General features: G+C 35.9%; 1 protein-coding gene across 29 annotated transcripts in view; it reads left to right on the top strand.

Annotated features, from left to right (window-relative positions):
• The window catches only part of DZIP3 (DAZ interacting zinc finger protein 3), a 101,822-nt gene that overhangs the window by 47,220 nt on the left and 39,112 nt on the right, over positions 1–15,490 (top strand). For 8 of the 29 annotated variants that reach the window (XM_070582792.1, XM_070582788.1, XM_070582781.1 and 5 more), the window contains exons 13-16: positions 6,713–6,789; positions 10,972–11,004; positions 12,074–12,243; positions 13,061–13,105. In XM_070582792.1, the coding sequence (XP_070438893.1) occupies positions 6,713–6,789; positions 10,972–11,004; positions 12,074–12,243; positions 13,061–13,105 (325 nt within the window). Of the gene's footprint in view, positions 1–6,712; positions 6,790–8,460; positions 9,079–10,971; positions 11,005–12,073; positions 12,244–13,060; positions 13,106–15,490 lie in introns of all 29 variants that reach the window. The other 21 variants (XM_070582772.1, XM_008530851.2, XM_008530854.2 and 18 more) reach the window with 5 other exon arrangements.

Raw genomic sequence — 15,490 nt, 5'->3', positions numbered from 1 at the left:
AGGGTATGTTACTTTTGTTTTGACAGGCTGTTAACTTGGTTAGATGTGAACTGTGAACTCTTTTTCTTGGGTGGTGGTTCTAGGCTCAGCAGATCTTTTGCCTTTAGCTGAGCTGCTTTGAGTCTGTTACACACATGTGTGATTCAGCTGTCAGTCAGATATGTGGCTAGAAAGAATTTGGGGATCTCTTCTCTGACTCTTTCCCTTCTGGGATTCCTCCATTCTCTTCGGCAACCATGGTTCCCTGGCTTCAATCTTCTGGTTCCTTCAGCCATGGAGACCTTTGTTTTCCGCCAGGCTATACTTAGCCCCAGAATAAAAGCTCTAAGATTGGTGAACTTACTAACTTATTTCATACAATCCTCTCCTCCTCTCCTCTGAACATGTACCCCGTCAGCAGAGTTGGTCTGTTCCTTCCACTCTCCAGTACCTTCGGAGAGTTGCTTTTTGTAAGTTGCCCAGGTTTTATAGTTCTTTTCTGTGGGAGAATCCTCTGGTAACTAGATCTCATTACCAAAAGTGGAAGAGCTACTTCATGGGGTTTTATGAATGAATGACAAAATATTTGGTTTCTTTCTTAAGTTCAAAATGCTTTATTGTTATTAGAGTATATAGAAAGAAAAACTCACAAAATATAAATGCAGAGTTTAACAAATAATTATAAAGGAAACATTTTTGTGGCCTCACCCAAGTCAACAAATAGAATTTTGCCAGCACTCCAGAAACACTCAGTGGGTCCCTTTCCTAACTTCTCTTCTTCTCCTCCCTATGTAACTGTTATTCTGACCTTCACAGTAATCATTTCCTTGTTATTCTTTATAAATGTACCAATTATAAATCCATTTCTAAACACTAAACTTTTTTTATAGATCAAGTTTTTCAACCTATAGTTTATATATAGTGAAATTTACTCTTTAGAAGCATACATTTAGGTGAGAAATCTCCATACTCTTTTCCATAGTGGCTGCACCAGTTTGCATTCCCACCAGCAGTGTAATGAGGATTCTCTTTTCCCCACCATCCTCTCCACCACTTATTATTTCTTGTCTTGTTAATTATAGCCATTTTGACAGGTGTGAGGTGGTATCTCATTGTAGTTTTGATTTGCCTTTCCCTAATTATTAGTGTTGTTGAACATCTTTTCATGTGTCTATTGGCCACCTGTATATCTTCTTTGGAAAAACGTCTGTTATATCCTCTGCCCATTTTGATGAGTTTCTTTGTATAAAGTTGGGTAACAACTACCATGATCAAGATACAGAATATTTCCATCATCCCAAAATGTTCCCCCAAAATCTCTTTTGTAGTCATTCCCTTCCCCCAACCTCCATTGACATTCACTTAGGTTGTTACCATGTCTTGGCTTTTGTGAATAATATTACAATCTCACAAATATAGGGGTTTTTGGTTGTTTGCACAATGTAAACACTTCTAGAACCAAACAGTATAGACCGAACTTATGGTCATTACTCACTAAAGAGTAATACAGAACTAGACTTGGATTTCTGCTTTATTTTTAATGGTAAAAAATTCAATTTAGTTACATAACTTAAGGCAAATGTAAATAATTACAAATATATTTTTGAAGACTATAAAATTTATCATTGTTCTCTACCCTTAAAATATCCTTAAAATTGTATAACTGTGCTTTCCGTTTATTAAGCAATTCTATTCTTTGATTCTCTGTCTTGTATGTGAAGATATGCAACAATATTTCCATTCTTAAGAGTATAAACTTCTAAAGGTTAGGGAACAAATTGATAGAAATCCCTAAGCAAAGCAACAGCAAAGTAATCTCTTCCAGATAAATTTCATTTCCTTTGGATATATAATATATACTCAGAGTGGGATTGCTGGATCAATTTTATTTTTAGTTTTCTAAGGAACCTCCATACTGTTTCCCCTGGTGGCTTTATCAATTTACATTCCTACCAACAGTGTGCAAAGATTCCCTTTTCTCCACATCCTTGCCAGCACTTGTTGTCTCTTGTCTTTTGAGAATTGCCATTCTAACAGGTGTGAGGTAATATCTCATTGTAGTTTTGATTTGCATTTACCTGATGATTAGTGATGTTGAGCACATTTTCATGTGCCTGTTAGCCATTTTATATCTTCTTTGGAAAAATGTCTGTACACGTCCTTTTCCTATTTTTAAATTGAATTATTATTTTATTATTATTATCATTTTTTGCTGTTGAGTTGTATGGGTTCCTTATATATTTTGGATATTAACCCCTGATTAGATATATGATTTGCAAATATTTTCTCCCATTCCATAGGTTGCCTTTTCATTTTGCTGATTATTTCTTTTGCTCTGCAGAAGCTTTTTAGTTTGATGTGTTCCCACTTGTTGATTTTTGCTTTTGTTTTTTGTTCTTTTGGTGTCGAGTCCAAAAAATCATTGCCAAGCATGTCGAGGCAATGTTGCTTTTCTCTTGCTGCTTTCAAAGTTCTCTCTTTGTCTTCAACTTTTGTCAATTTAATTATAATTTGTCTCAATGTATTCCTTTTTCAGGTTCACCCTGTTTGTGGTCCTTCGAGCCTCATGAATCTGAATGTTCATTTCTTGCCCCAGGTTCAGTAAAGGGACATTATTTCTTTAAATAGTCTTTCTGTCCCTTTCTTTCTTGTCTCCTGGGATTGCAATATGTGTATATTGTTTCTCTTGTTGTTATGCCATAAGGGCCGTAAACTATCTTCACTCTTTTTTGTTCTTTGTTCCTTTGCTCCTCTGACTGGATAATTTCAAATGATCTGTCTTTGAGTTCACTGATTCTTCTGCTTGATTGAGTCTGTTAAAGCTCTTTATGAATTCCTCAGCTCGGTCAGTGTAGTCTTCAGCTCTAGGCTATCTGCTTGTTTTTAATGGTTTCCATTTCTTTGTTGAACTTCTAATTTTGTTTCTGCATTGTTTTCCTAATTTTATTTAGCTGTCTGTCTGTGTGTTCTTGTAGTTCACTGAACTTCTTTAAGAGAATTATTCTGAATTCTTAGATAGTTTATTGATCACCATTTCTTTAGGATCACTTATTGGAGGTTTATTAGTTTCTTTTGGTGGTATTGTGTTACCTGATGCTTTGTGATCTTTGTATCCTTGTACTGGTGTCTGCACATCTGAGAACATGGTCTCCTCTTGCAGACGTTATAGGTTTGTTTCGGCAGGGAAAGACCTTCACCAGTCAGTTCAGCTTGGGGTACTGGATGAGTAGCTGGTAGTGTCGGTAGGCAGGTAGAGCTTCCTATTGGGTTCTCTAGTTATGTGAAGCCATAGACTGTGCTGAAGTTGGGAGTGGGGTGGTGCTGACTGGGCTCCACAGTTGGGTTGGGCTGGTGCCTGGGCTCCATGTTCAAGTGGGGCTCCTGGGAGGCCTCCCTGGTCAGGAGGGACTGGTGGCTATGGGCTGTGGTCAGGTGGGGCTACTAGTGCTCTGCAATCACCTCTGGTCAGATTTGAAAGTCAAAATTACACCTTGATTGATGGGCTGTAGAATGTATGTGGTATTTAGCAGGCATGAAAACAACATAGTACATCTCCATGAGAGCCCTTGGGTGACCAAGTGCATTGTCAATGAGCAGTAATATTTTGAAAGAAATTTTTTTTTCTAAGGAGTAGGTCTCAACATGGGCTTAAAATATTTTGTAAACCATGTTGTAAACAGATTGCTGTCATCCAGGCTTTGTTGTTCCATTTCTAGAGCACTGCAGTGTAGATTTCACATAATTCTTAAGGGCCCTAGGATTTTCGGAATGACAAATTAGCATTGGCTTCAACTTAAAGTCACCGGCTGCATTAGCCCCTAACTAGAGAGTCAGCCTGTCCTTTGAACCTTTGAAGCCAGGCATTGACCTCTCCTCTCTAGCTTTGAAAGTCCTGCATGGGATCTTCTTCCAATATAAGGCTGTTTCGTCTTCATTGTGGTTTAGTGTAGCCACCTGCATTAATGGTCTTAGCTAGATCTTCTGGAGAACTTGCTGCAGCTTTTACATCAGCAGTTGCTGCTTCACCTTGTGCTGTTATGTTATGTAGATGGCGTCTTTCATTAAACTTCATGAACCAACATCTGCTAGCTTCAGACTTTTCTTCTGCAGCTTCCTTACCTCTCTCAGCCTTTGTAGAATAGGAGGGAATTAGGGCTTTCCTCTGGATTAATCTTTGAAGGGAATGTTGTGGCTCATTTGATCTTCTATCCAGACCGCTAAAACTTTCTCCATATCAGCAATAAGGCTGTTTTGCTTTCTTATCATTTGTGTGTTTACTGGAGTAGCACTTTTAATTTTGTTCAAGAACTTTTCCTTTGCATCCACAGCTTAGCTAATTGGTGCAAGAGGCCTAGCTTTCGACCTGTCTCAGCTTTTGACATGCCTTCTTGCTAAGCTTAATTATTTCTAGCTTTTGATTTAAAGTGAGAGATGTGTCACTCTTCCTTTCACTTGAACATTTAGAGGCCATTGTAGGTTATTAGTTGGCCTAATTTCGATATTGCATCAGGGAATAGTGAGGCTGAAGGAGAGGGAGAGAGACGGGGAATGGCCGGTCTGTGGAGCGTCAGAACACATGTACCATTTATCAATTAAGTTCACCATTAATATGGGCATGGTTATGGCACTTCAAAATAATTACAAGAGTAACATTAAAGATCACTGATCGCAGATCACCATAACAAATATAACAATAATGAAAAAGTTTGAAATATTGTGAGAATTACCAAAATGTGACACAGAGACACTAAGTGAGCAAATGCTGTTGGAAAAATGGCGCCCATAGACTTGCTTGATGCAGGGTTGCCACAAACTTTCAATTTGTAAAAAACGCAGTATCTGCGAAGCGCAATAAAGCAAGCACAATAAAACAAAGTATGCTTTTATATGTCTTTGTATTCAAAGAGAGTTTCTTATAGACAGCATAGGTCTTGCTTTTTTTATATTCAGCTTGACAATATCTGTCTTTAAATTGGGGTGTTTATTACATATAAATTTCCTATAATTATTGATACGGTTGAATTTAAGTCTACCATCTTCCTGGTGGTTTTCAGTTTTTCCATCTGTTCCTTGTTTTTTATTTTCTGGGTTTTTAAATTTTCTTTTAGTGGTTGTTCTAGGGCTTGTGATATACATTTTTAACTTGTGAAAGTCTATTTTTAAATAATATACTTCATCAAGTATAGTGTACAAACCTTACAGTAAGGTTTTCACTTCTTCCCATCTTTTGTGCTCTTGTTCTCGTATGTTTTACTTCTAAATATTTTATAAATTCCATAATATGTTCTTACTTATAAGGGTAGTTTAATTTCTGTCTGCTTTGAACTTTATATAAATTTAAACACATGTTTTTATGATTTTTAACTATACATTATTTGTGTGATTCATTCTATTACAGTTTTTCATTTCATTGCTGTAATTTTATTGTATGCCTATAGTACTTTATTTTACCATTGATAGATATATGGGTTATTTCCAAATTTAGGCTGTAACAACAGTGCTATGAGGAACATGCTTGTACATGTCTCCCGGTGCATATATGTAAAATATTTTCCAGAACATATACCTGGGAGTAGAATTGCTAGGCCGTCTATGCCTGTCCTCAACTTTGCTAGATTTTGCTGAACTGTTTCCCACAGTGGTTTTACCAGTTACCACCCACAGCAGTATAGGAGAATTCCTTTTACTCAGTGTCTTTGCCAGTACTTCATATTGTTAGAGGTCAAGGTGTTTCCGATGTAATGGATAGTTGGCAGTGTTATGGTGTTGCTGGTGATAAAAATCAGTTAACAACCACCACCACCACCAAAACTCTGTCCTTACTGAACTTACATTCTAGTGTTGTTGTCAGTTTTGTTTTGTTTTCTTTTCTTTTCTGTGGAAGAGTTCATTTCAAAGCCAAATCACAAGTTTTTTCATCTGTTTCATGGCAACATTTACTTATTGTTTGCTTTATTTAGTAAATTTTGCTATTTTTTCTGTCAATTTTTTTCTAGTTATTTGTATTGATGTTATGCCAGTTTTCTTTCTTTCTTTTTATTTTTAATCATTAGGCATTAAATGAGTTGAGTTTTCTTGGAATAGTTGCTAGTAAGAAGACTCTGTGGTGGAAGAAGGCCTGGGCAGAGTCCCAGGTTTGCTGTTTTTTTATTATTTATTTATTTACTTACTTATTTATTTTTTCTGGTGAGGAAGATTGGCCCTGAGTTAACATTCATTGCCATGCTTCCTCTTTTTGCCTGAGGAAGATTGGCCCTGAGCTAACAACTGTGGCAGTCTTCCTCCATTTTGTATGTGGGACACCTCCACAGCATGGCTTGATGAGTGGTGTGTAGGTTTGCACCCAGGATGCAAACCCGCGAACTCCAGGCCGCCAAGTGGAGTGCACGAACTCAACTGCTACACCACTGGGCTGGCCCCTTGCTGGTTTTTTACAATGCAGAGATTTCTTTTTTTCCCTGCTACCACACTGCCTTCTTGCAAATAAAGTAGTTGTTTGATTCTTTTCGTGTGAAATCTAGCAATTCTATTTGCCTCTTAATTCTAATGAAAATGTCATTATGGGGTTGTCATTGTGTCATTGTTGGTAATTGTTTTGGTTCATTTTTCTCCTTTCCTTTTAAGTTATTTCTAGGAGGAGGAGAAGAGAATGCTCACTTACTTAGCCATGCTCACATCAGAAATCTTGACTGACTTTGGTATTGACTGTAACTTAATTTCTTTCCACTTGCAGTTATAAAAAGTTGATGTCTCTGAAAATCACTGATACTGATATAAGACCGAAGATCAGTTTAAAATTTAGTACAAAAGGTATTATTTTATTTTTATATGTCTTCTATTGAAAAGTCTGTTAAAAATTTTGCCTTGCTCTGTAAAGTATCGTGCCATTAACATCCATGTGTTTGTGTTTGTCATTCACTGGGCTTGGGTTTACCTGGGCAAGCATCACTTGACGGAGGCTGGAATTCAGGGACAGAAAGATCAGCAGGTGTATGGGTCTCACATTACCTTGGCATCCTCTAGAGAGGTTTGTAGGTCTGATGCATAGCTGTGACTACACAATGAGGTTGTACTCCGGCAGATGTTCCCTACCAACTGCCCCTCCCTTGTTGCATTCCCTGTTAATACAGCAAAATGAAAGGAATGAACATTTTGGGCTCAAGGCCAAGTAATCTAAACTTAGGTGCCAGCTGTTTAGGAGTGTGCTAGGAAATACCAGCTGTTCAGCACTTGGAGACCTGAAGGGCTCCTAGTCCTATGGAAGAAGAGTTTAGTGGCTGTCCTTCTTACTTGGGGAATCAATGTCCCTGATCCCAGCCAGCTCCTTATTTGGCAACCCAGAAAAAGCTCCCTGGGTCATTTGCTTTGTAACCTTGCTTGCCTCCACAGTGTATGTCAAATATGTCAAGCGAGAATATGAATTTTAGAACAGTCCTGAAGGATAAAATAATAAACTACATTTTATGATAAATACATATTTTGATGTTCAAAAAATATACCATCACATACAAAATTCTCACTACTTTCTAATTCACCTCAGTCTACTTTTCTCCTTTGGAAGTGCTACCAAATCAGAAAATACCAAATAGCTCAGTGTCATGCCTTATTCCACTTCATTGATGAAATACCTTTATTTCATCATTAATTTATTTTTTAATCATTATCTTATTTCTTGAGGGGGTAAGAACATGAGGTTCATTCATTAGATCAGTGTGTCTGAAACTTTAGTATATATTTAAATCATATGGTGATTTTGTTAAAATGTAGGTGTCAATTCAGTAGCTCTGGGGTGGGGCTCAAATTCTGCATTTTGAACAGGCTCCCATGTTGCTGCTGATACTGCCGGTCCATGGACTACACTTTGAGTAGCAAGGCATTACATCATTTTATGTTTCTTGATGTAGTTCTGTGTTGTCTAATACAATAGCCACGAGCCATATTGGCTATTTAAATTTAATTAAAATCGGATAAAATCTTAAACTCAGTTCCTTTGTTAGACAAGCAGCATTTCCAATGTTCAGTGGCTAGCAAGCAGTGCAAATCTAAAACATTTTTGTCACAGAAAGTTCTAGTGGACAGTGCTGATTACGATAAAATATAATTGCCTAAGTAAAGTATAATTAACACTGGCTCTTACTATTCTTGACAATCTTCAGAATTTTTGAAGCCCCAATACTTTTATGCCATTTGGTTGCCAAAGCTCATTTACTTGAACAAAACCCTGGATGGTTGAAAGGCTTCTGTGGTGGTTAGTCTTTGTGATTACTTTTGCTTGGGAGCATACTGTATTTGTTTGGATCTTTTGACAGCTAGACAGATAGCAGCATGCTTATTGAGCAGTGGCTGTGGCAAAGCACTGTACTGGACTTCATTCTTTTGGAATGGTCCCTGTCCTACAGGAGGTTAGGATGTAATGCGAGAGACCACGTAGAAAAAGAGCATTAATATGGAATGTTTTGACTTCTCAAAATTCATTTTCAGATGAAATGCCTATCTTCAAACTTGACTATAATTATTTCTATCATCTGCTTCATATAATTATTATTTCTGGTACTGACATTGTCCGGCAAATATTTGATGAGGCTTTGCCACCCCCTCTTTTGAAAAAAGAGCTTCTTATACACAAGAATGTGCTGGAACCCTACTACAACCATCTTTGGACCAATCACCCTTTGGGGGGAGCATGGCATCTGCTTTATCCCCCAAAAAAGGAGCTACCACAGTCCAAACAGTTTGACTTATACCTCCTATTAGCTCTCATAAAACATTTGAATGTATTCCCTGCACCAAAAAAAGGCTGGAATATGGAACCACCATCTTCTGATCTCTCTAAGTCTGCAGACATCCTGAGGCTGTGCAAATACAGGGATATCCTCCTTAGTGAGATTTTGATGAATGGTCTCACTGAGTCACAATTCAATTCAATTTGGAAAAAAGTTTCAGATATTCTTCTGCGCCTTGGGATGAAACAAGAGGATATTGACAAAGTGAAGGAGAATCCCATTGAAAATATCTCCCTTGATTACCATCAGCTGTCCATCTACCTAGGCATACCAGTACCAGAAATCATCCAGAGGATGTTATCCTGCTATCAACAAGGTACAGAATAATTATTTACTTCACCCAGAAAACCTTCACTGAGTGTCTGCTATGTGCCAGACACAGTGGTAAGGGCAGAAGATTGAATGAGCTCACGTTCTTGGGAGAATAAACTCATCAAGAAGCTAATAGAAATTATAGTGCTAGAAATGTTCCAGAATACCATGGGAAATCCTAGCCTAAGAGAGTCCAAAAATTCTTTCTGGACATTATAATATTTAGGGAATTCTTAAATGACATGCAAAAGTTAGCCAAGTGAAGAAGACGGAGAAGGCTGTTTCAGAAGGAAACAAGAACAAAAGTGTAGAAGCATAAAAATGTGTTATAATGCAGGGAACTAAAAAGTTGAGCCTTACTGAGATTAAAGTATGGGAGAGTTCATAGAATACATTCAAGAGGATTTCTCTTGCCATGTTGAGGAATTTGTCTTTTCATAAAGGAATTGTTGAAGATTTTTAAGTAGATGAGTTTTATTACTTCTACAAAATTAAGAATGCCTAAAATTATGAAATACAGGTACTGTGTGTTTCAAGGATGCCCTTTTAGACACCACGGGTAATATGTTTCTCTTCTTTTCTAGCAGAACCTTGACGTTTAGTTTAAAAGTTTGGCAGCTGTCCATTGGCCATGAGTCATTTAAAAAATCAGATAACATTTATGCCAGTGTCTAAGGTCAGCAGTGGCCATTCCCAGACATTGTTTATTGATATGGGAAAGACTTCAGACCTCCTCTGCCACATGCCAGGATAGCTTTTCAGCTGTCCTCGTGGGAAGTGGAGTTCAAGGGATGTTAGAATCACTGAAACCCTTGCTATGTTATTCTGGCTGACTTTTCCTAATCCCAAGTTATTACTTGTACTACCTACCTAGTGAGCAACTGATGAACACATTGATGCTATTTAAACATACAATTTCCTAAGTTTCTAGTAATTATTGAACTGGTCCAGATTTTCTTCAGAGATAATTGCTAGACCCCAGTCCCAGTCCTTTTACTAAGGCTCTGGGATACCATTGTGTTTTCTTGCTTAATCTTTAAGAGCTTTCTTTCAGCATAAAAGAAGAGAATGCTGAGTTTGATGACATAAGGAAGTCAGGCAAGAATTCTTGACTTATAAATTAGAGGCTTTTTTTTTTTTTACATTTACTCTTAAGATTTTAAATAACAAAAACTCATGAGACTAAAGGTAAAATTTGGGAAAATGCTTTCAGCATTAAATAAATTCAAGACGTTTCAATCAGTTCTCACACAGGTGGTCTGAGGAGCTTATTAATCAGGTCCCTTTAACAAAGACTTTCCGAGCATCTTAGATCTCTTTCTTAGTAGTTATTACAGTTGCAGTTTTCATTTGTGTATCTGCTTATGTGATTAATATCCATTGTCCCACTAACTCTATGAAAGTTGTCTTTTTTTCTTCATCATTCAGTCTCTAGAGACTAACACAGCCTGATATATCATAGGTGCTTAATGAATATTAATGGAAAAAGAGAGGGCATGCTTATCAGGGTAATCGATATCGCTAAAAAAGGCTCAAACTTTGAATGGAGGTTTGATTGATAATTGACTGTTATTACTTAATGACCTTAGACTTTGTAAATTGTAAGAATTTGCTACTTATTATATTTTAGTGCTTATATTTTAGTCATTATCTATTATAAACTATCAAAATTTTGTTTACTTTTCTTTTTCTAATCATGGGTTTATAACCTTTATGTTATAATCTAAAGATTATGCTTGTTTAAACTGGATTCATGAGTGAAAGTGCTTATTTTTACAGTTAGTTGTAACATTAATTGATGCAGTGTAAAAATCTTCTGGCTTTTCTTAGTCCCAGTCAGATATTTGTTGGTTGCATTTGCAATTTTACATCTGAATTTTTTCTTTATGTATCATAGGAATTGCTCTACAGTCAATAACAGGCAGTCAACGTAAGTATGTTTAAAAACACAATGCCTAGGTGACCTTCAATTAGGATAGCTAAGGGATATATAGGAGTTTTACTTGGTCAGATAAACTGTATGGTACACTGTAATTGTTACAAGCTTGGAAAATCATGTGAAATTACTACGGGTCAGCTGAACCTAGTATGAGCCTTTTTACTCTCTCTTGGTCCTAGTGCATGTGCCCCAGGGTTTACCCAAGTATAGTATTTTAACCTTTTGACACACGGAACACTTCAACGGGCAAAAATGCCTACCTGCTTGTTCTACCTACGCATATATGCTCCTGTTTAGTTTAGGTAGCTTTTATTGGTTAACTGTCCATTGTTAGGCTATTATCTTTTGCCAGGTGGTAAGTTGCTAATTTTTTAATTTCCATTTCTGTGCTTTTTTTTTTTCAGTATAATTCATATTCTGCAATTAAAATTATATGTAAGAAAACAACACCATGGGTTTTGTTTGGAGTAAAATTAAACTTAAGAGAATACGCTATGGGTTTTATTTGGACCTTCTGCGACCAGTCTGATGAAGTCCACAAGTTATAAGATTGAATCTCTGGGGCAATATCAAGGAGCATGGTGTCAATAAAGAGGTCACACAACAGGGGGCTGATACCCTTTCACAACCTTTGATTATGAAAAAGAAGAAAAAAGGAAAAAATAGATCTGGCTTTTCCTTCTCTTCTTTATATTTCACATTCATATCCTAAAATAATACTAGTTGCAGTATTAATAGGGTCAGTGTCAGGATACTGAGAAACGTAGTATTTAGAGTCGACTTAAGTTCTAGAATATCTAATATCTAGAGTCTACTTAAAATAACAGTAAAGTATCTTAGCATTTGGGTTCATACTGATTGGTTCTAGGCTAGTATATGTACCTATTGTTTGGTCATTGATAAATAGGCATTTCATTTTCATCTAGAAATTGAAGAAAGTAAGATGTCTGTCTTTTCTACTTATGTGATGGTGTTTTTTGTTGTAAACATATTTATAGTAGTGATAAGAGACTAAAATTGTGTGCATTCACATTTTGAGTGGTTTGTCTTTCATATTTAGGTATTGAAATAGAAGAGTTGCAGAATGAGGAAGAAGAACTAAGTCCACCTCTCATGGAATACAATATAAATGTGAAATCAAACCCTGAAATACAGTTAACAGAAATGAATAAAGATGGGGCATCGATACCCAGTGAATCTTCAACAGAATCTGTTAAAGATCTCCAGGAAGTATAAACTCTCATTAGTATTTGAATTAGAGGAACTTAATCAGGGCATTTAGTTTGTTGCATGTGCTGTACTTAAAGCTTCCCAGACAATCTTAGTTTATATTTATCATAATGTTCACACTCAGCTTGAATTGGAATGGTCCTTTCCCCACTCCTTCTTCCATAATCTTTCCTGCCTTAACCATTGATTTTCCAACACTTACTCAACACTTTTTTTATGTGCCAGGCACTATGCTAGATTTCTGAACATGTTTCTTCATCCTGAGTGATGGGAGTGGATGTGGGAGGTTAATAGAAAGTAGAAGAAAGCATAATGGGGAATAGAAGGAGGAAGAAAAGAGGAGAAAACAGACATATTTCAACACATTTGCACAGCAGTAGAATTAAAATCGTCCAGGGTGGAATCTTTGTATTTTTTTACAGATAAGTGGTAACAGTTATAATATAGTCACTAAATTCTTCTTAGGCTTAATTGTTCATCTTATGGACCTGAATATATTGATTTTTTTTTAAAGTGCCTTTTCCTTTGTTTTTTGTGCATGCACATGTGCAAGGGAGGATCTATGAGCTTTTTTCCGTAGCCTACTTATTGACGTTATATCTTGTTCTTTTACACATCAGTGATTTCTCAAGAGCGGAAGCCTGAGATTAAAGTAAAAATTGAAATGAAAAAAATTTTCCATAGAATCTAGAAAGAAAATATGATTTATATTAGAAGATAAAAGGTTTCAGTGGTTAGGAGAAATATATTTGGCAAAATAACCCATTGTGCAATTTGAATTGCATATTAATTAAATGGTTTATTTCTTACCTATCAGGTTAAGAGTAAACCAAAGAAAAAGAAAAAGACTAAGAATAAAAAGGTAAGAGATTGTGTTAGCATTGTAATAGAGGAATATCTTATTATGAACACTTAGGTTTGGTACATGGATTCACTGTTAGAACTTAAAATTAGTCCGAGTAGACATATAGCACAAATGACTTATAAATGTCAATAGCTTATTGAATATATGATTATAGATGTCTATATATGTTAGCCCTGAATGATTTAGATTTATAGTGTGCCCTACTTTAACTTCCTAAATCATAATTTATACATTTAAATATACAAATAATGAAACTGAATTAGTCACTTGGAAATTTCATTAATTTCTGCATACCACTTTCATTTTAAAAATGCCTATTCAATGTTTTAAAAACAACTTCTCATCATATTACTACTGATATGTTCAGAAGCATTTTTTAAAACCTTATGAAATCTTGATTTTCTTCTTTGTGTCTAAGATTCTGCCAACAATGCAATAAAATGTACTAAGAATGTAAGAATGTAAATATAAGAAGCTTCTTTCATGCCTCTTCCTTGTTTTTTGCCAGTTGGAAAATGAACAAGTTACTATCTGTAGCACAGTTTTTTTGTTTGTTTGTTTTTGTTTTTTTGGAGGAAGATTAGCCCTCAGCTAACTACCGCCAGTCCTCCTCTTTTTGCTGAGGAAGCCTGGCTCTGAGCTAACATCCGTGCCCATCTTCCTCTAGTTTATACGTGGGACGCCTACCACAGCATGGCTGCCAAGCAGTGCCATGTCCGCACCCGGGATCCGAACCAGCGAACCCCGGGACGCCGAGAAGCGGAACGGGCGAACTTAACCGCTGCGCCACCGGGCCGGCCCCTATCTGTAGCACAGTTTTAGCAAGAAGTCTCTTAATTGCTTAGAAAATTACAAGGGAAAGTCAAGAGTCTTTTTTTGTGGCTTGATTTTTTTTTTTAATTAAGACTATTTTTTTAGAGCAATTTTTTTTTTTTCAGAGCAAAATTTAGGGGAAGGTACAGAGACTTCCCAATATACCCCCTGCCCCCACACATGCATAGCCTCCCCCATTATCAACATCCCCCAGCAGAGTGTCACATTTATTACAATTGATGGACCTACATTGACTCATCATAACCACCCAGAGTCTAAACTTTATATTTTGGTTCACTCTTGATGTTGTACATTCCTATGGATTTTTTTTTATCAAGCATACAGTTAACCACCACACTATGCAAACTTTATGGTGAAAAATGTTATTTTCTGGCCTGAAATATAGGTTTAAAATCTAGATATACTCTGTAGAGTATAGTTTAAACTGAGACTATCTGCTCACCTGCTGTTTGGTAAGCCCATGTTATTAGTCATTTGGAAGTATACACAAATTTCAATCATAAATGAAATTTAAAACCAATGAAGGTAAATTTACAAAATACTTTTTGAGATCAAGAACAAAATAAAGATTATTTATACTCTAATCAATAAAATAGCAAATCATTCTCATATTTATCATAACCGTCATTTATTACAACTTACCATTTCACTTAAAAGTTATTTTGAAAACTAAATTTTGTTTTAAAAGACATGAGTATGAAGATTTTTTTCTTACTTTTAAACAGTTCTTATCTGATAAAACACAGCTTGGTTTGTTAGTTTAGCTGATAGTTTTTATTTTTGCTAAAACATTAGTAAGTCCCATGTCTAATACTACATAAAGTTGGCCAAGTAAATCCACAGCTGTCAGACCACAAATCTAAGTTCCAAGGTGTATAGTGTGTCTCTTCCTTATTTACAAAAAATTAAAATATGATAATACTCAGATTCTCAGTTTTAGTTAAATGGAAAGCCCCACTTCTATGTCAAGTTGAAATTAAACAGGGAATAAACTACTGGAAATAAATGTAAACACCACTCAAAACTTCATATGCTAGTAATATTAAAAACTTACTGTTAAATGTCAGCAACTATCTAGGAATTTTTTTTAACATCCTAAATTTTTTTCCCATTTATTAAAAGAAGTTGAAATACTTTGAAAATGAGATAATTTTATCCAGATAAAACTTTGACATTAGAAGAGAAATTTTGTATCTTATATCTAAATTTTAAAGTATAGGACCTAAAAAATGCTGAAATTTTTGCATATGACTATTTCATATGGAACTGTCCTATTCATACACTCAATTTCTGTTATTATAGGTTCAAAGAATTGTCTAGTTGTAGTGTAAGCAACAAGTTATAGAAAGCTAAGTCAATCAGATTCTTTAATCAGGAGTTCTCATGAAAACCTCTAACGTAGAGAAATTTGCTTGTGTTATGCAGAGCGATAACAAAGTCCCTATGCATGAAATTATGTCCTCTGTTAATTATTTGTTTTGCAGCATCTCTACCTAACAATAGTTGAGTCTTAAAACACCTAGCAAGGACTCTCTGGAAGAATATGAT

This window comes from Equus przewalskii, chromosome 18 (genome assembly GCF_037783145.1).
Source record: "Equus przewalskii isolate Varuska chromosome 18, EquPr2, whole genome shotgun sequence".
Taxonomy (NCBI): Eukaryota; Metazoa; Chordata; class Mammalia; order Perissodactyla; family Equidae; genus Equus; species Equus przewalskii.
This window is presented reverse-complemented; position numbering and strand designations above follow the sequence as displayed.